This window comes from Austrofundulus limnaeus, unplaced genomic scaffold (genome assembly GCF_001266775.1).
Source record: "Austrofundulus limnaeus strain Quisiro unplaced genomic scaffold, Austrofundulus_limnaeus-1.0 Scaffold125, whole genome shotgun sequence".
In the NCBI taxonomy this organism is placed as follows: Eukaryota; Metazoa; Chordata; class Actinopteri; order Cyprinodontiformes; family Rivulidae; genus Austrofundulus; species Austrofundulus limnaeus.
In genome coordinates, this window is record NW_013952527.1 from 822,729 (window position 1) to 825,547 (window position 2,819).

Below are 2,819 nucleotides of genomic sequence, written 5' to 3' on the forward strand. Positions count from 1 at the left end.
ATATTTAACTTGTGACTTAAATATTTAGTTTTGAGCTAAATATTTAGCTTGAAACAAATATTTAGCAGGCTAGCTAAATATTTAAGTTAAATATTTAGGTGGCTACCTAAATATTTAACTTGCTAGCTAAATATTTAGATTACAACTTAAATATTTAGCTAGCTAGCTGTTGAGCTAAAATGACACTGTGTGTGATAGTAGCTCATGTACTATGGGAGTCCCTTTAGGCTATAATTCAAACTTGCTCACATGTACTATCAAACTCTCTCACATTTATTATCAAACTCTCACACATTATTTACACATTCATATATTTAAGTTGCAACCTAAATATTTAGGTAGCTAGCTAAATATTTTAGTTATAAATTTAGCTTGCAACTTAAATATTTAGGTTGAAACTTAAATATTTAGGTTGAAACTTAAATATTTAGGTAGCTACCTAAATATTTAAGTTGCAACCTAGATATTTAGGTAGCTAGCTAAATATTTTAGTTATATATTTAGGTTGCAACTTAAATATTTAGCTAGCAACTTAAATATTTAGGTTGAAACTTAAATATTTAGGTAGCCACCTAAATATTTAAGTTGCAACCTAAATATTTAGGTAGCTAGCTAAATATTTAAGTTGCAAGCAAAACATTTTGCTCAAAACTAAATATTTGTCACAAGTTAAATATTTAGCTTGTTAACTAAATATTTCATTTGTAAGTTAAATATTTAGTTTATAAACTCTGACATTTATAAATGTATGAATCATATGGTGAAAAACTGACTGAAAAATAAATCTGTTAATTTTTTCTTATAAAAGGCTAAATAAAACAAAAATATTGGTAGTAATTTTTGACTGTGTAACTTTACAAACGGCAACCCATGGGGCGGGGGGTGTGGGGGGGTTGTTTTTTTCAGCAGAATGTAAATAATTTGTTTCAAGCTCTTTCCTTAAGATATTATTCCCTAAATTTACTGTTTAGGTCCTAAATCTACTATCCTAACACCTCTTTTTTGTTTTTGTTCCCTTACCAAGCCCAGTCCGTGTTGATGGTCCGGGAGCTGGAAGATGTGGAGGTTGTGGCCCCTGACCAGGCCTCCTTTGAATGTGAAGTCTCAGACCCAGTCGTCAGATCTCCTTTGTGGAGTCTGAACGGGGGTCCCCTGCAGTCGGGTCCCCAGGTACGACTGGAGAAGATGGGCACGGTCCACAGGCTGACCCTCAGGCACACCAACCCGGACATGAGCGGGGTGGTGGAGTTCTCATCCGGGAAAGCAAAAAGTCAAGCTCAGCTTCGAGTAATGAGTAAGTTAAAAACTTTATATGTATATACTTTTACTTGAATTTTCTTCCATTGTGTGTAATTTCTTACTTCATCCAGCAGCAATACCAATTTAAACCACTATGTGGTGATAATGGTAACGTTTTGAGCTAACTTTGAAGAAATATCACAGTTTTAAGATGCTAAAAGATTTTTAAATGCATTTTCCAGCTACAGTAAACATGTAACAGGGATTGTTTTCTAAATGATCAAACTGCTAGATAAAATCACAAATAAAACAACTTTTAGACATAATCCAAGCTGTCTGCTGAAGTGTCTGACTTGGCAGCGCACGTGTAGTGCATAGCACCAAATACATGAAATGATTAAACCAACAGGGTGCTGCATTCTGTAAATAATACCGGGTGATTATGGTCCCACTCTGTCAAAGGGTATGTAGGTCACACACCTCGGAGCCCACAGCCCCAGAACCCGGTGTGCAGGAGACGTCACTATTTTTAGTTTTAATATGTTGGCTTTAAACTAAACAGGAGTTGAGTTCAATCATCTGACCCAGATAGTGAACCTGTTGTGATTTAATTTCCTTTTAAACTCTGGGCTGTTTAGTGTCACAACTCGTGTAATAACAAGAAAACGTGGTTTGGTTTAAAAAGCAAGTTGTATTTTTTAAAAAATATGGTTAATCTTCTGCTCTATAAGAAACTAAAAGTGTGTTTTTAAATTTGATAAGCGAGCAGCAAATAACTGCTTTTTTCACTGATTTCGAAAAATAATTGGAATTAATGTAATAGCTTTTTTAGCATTCAGATGAGAAAAAACTTTAAATAAGAAACACCACATTTGATCAGTTTTAACAATGATAAAATGATCAATAAATGAATGTTGTTGGTCAAAAAATGAATAGCTAAAATAGCAGAAAGTAAACCATCTACATTTGTTTAATCTTCCTCTGTTTAAAATCCACAGGTAATCCCTGAAGGAGGTCTCTGATCTGACGTTTCCTCACTGACAAGAATTATTAATCTGTTGTTTTTAAGTTGCAGCTCTGATGTGAATTATTTATTTAAATAGTGTGTATAAATATGGTTGGGACAGAGTGTCTTGCAGTGAATGCAGTTGTTTCATGACTATTATTGTAGCATGTTAGCCTTAATTTTAATGGTTCTGTTCAGTGTCAGTGTAAATAATGTCCTGGATTAAAGTTTTGATTTGACTATAACTGAGTTACCAAAGCTTATTCATTGTAAGTATATGTTTGTGTTAATAAACAAATCATTAAGAGACTGTAAGATGAATTACTCTGTACAACCCCACTCAAAAACATGAATTGTTCCTTTAGGCACTAATGGAAAGGTTTACATGTTGAATGAGGATATGCTGTTAGATGTGATTTTTTTTCCCCCTTATTCATTTATCACTTAAATATCCCCTACACATGCAGCAAACCTTGTGTTGTTGGTGTAGACTTCCTGTTTGTCAGGATCATGGGTTTTCATGTATGGAGGACCAAAACTAACATAATTAGAAATAAAAGCAGAAACATACAAG

The 2,819-nt window shown here is 33.7% G+C and overlaps 1 protein-coding gene across 13 annotated transcripts in view; it reads left to right on the forward strand.

Annotated features, from left to right (window-relative positions):
• Positions 1 to 2,555, forward strand: part of obsl1b (obscurin like cytoskeletal adaptor 1b) — a 36,324-nt gene extending 33,769 nt beyond the window's left edge. For all 13 annotated transcript variants that reach the window (XM_014015227.1, XM_014015232.1, XM_014015236.1 and 10 more), the window contains 2 exons: positions 1,025 to 1,294; positions 2,238 to 2,555. In XM_014015227.1, the coding sequence (XP_013870681.1) occupies positions 1,025 to 1,294; positions 2,238 to 2,248 (281 nt within the window). In that variant the 3' untranslated portion in view covers positions 2,249 to 2,555. The remainder of the gene's footprint in view (positions 1 to 1,024; positions 1,295 to 2,237) is intronic.
• Positions 2,556 to 2,819: the final 264 nt, after the last annotated feature.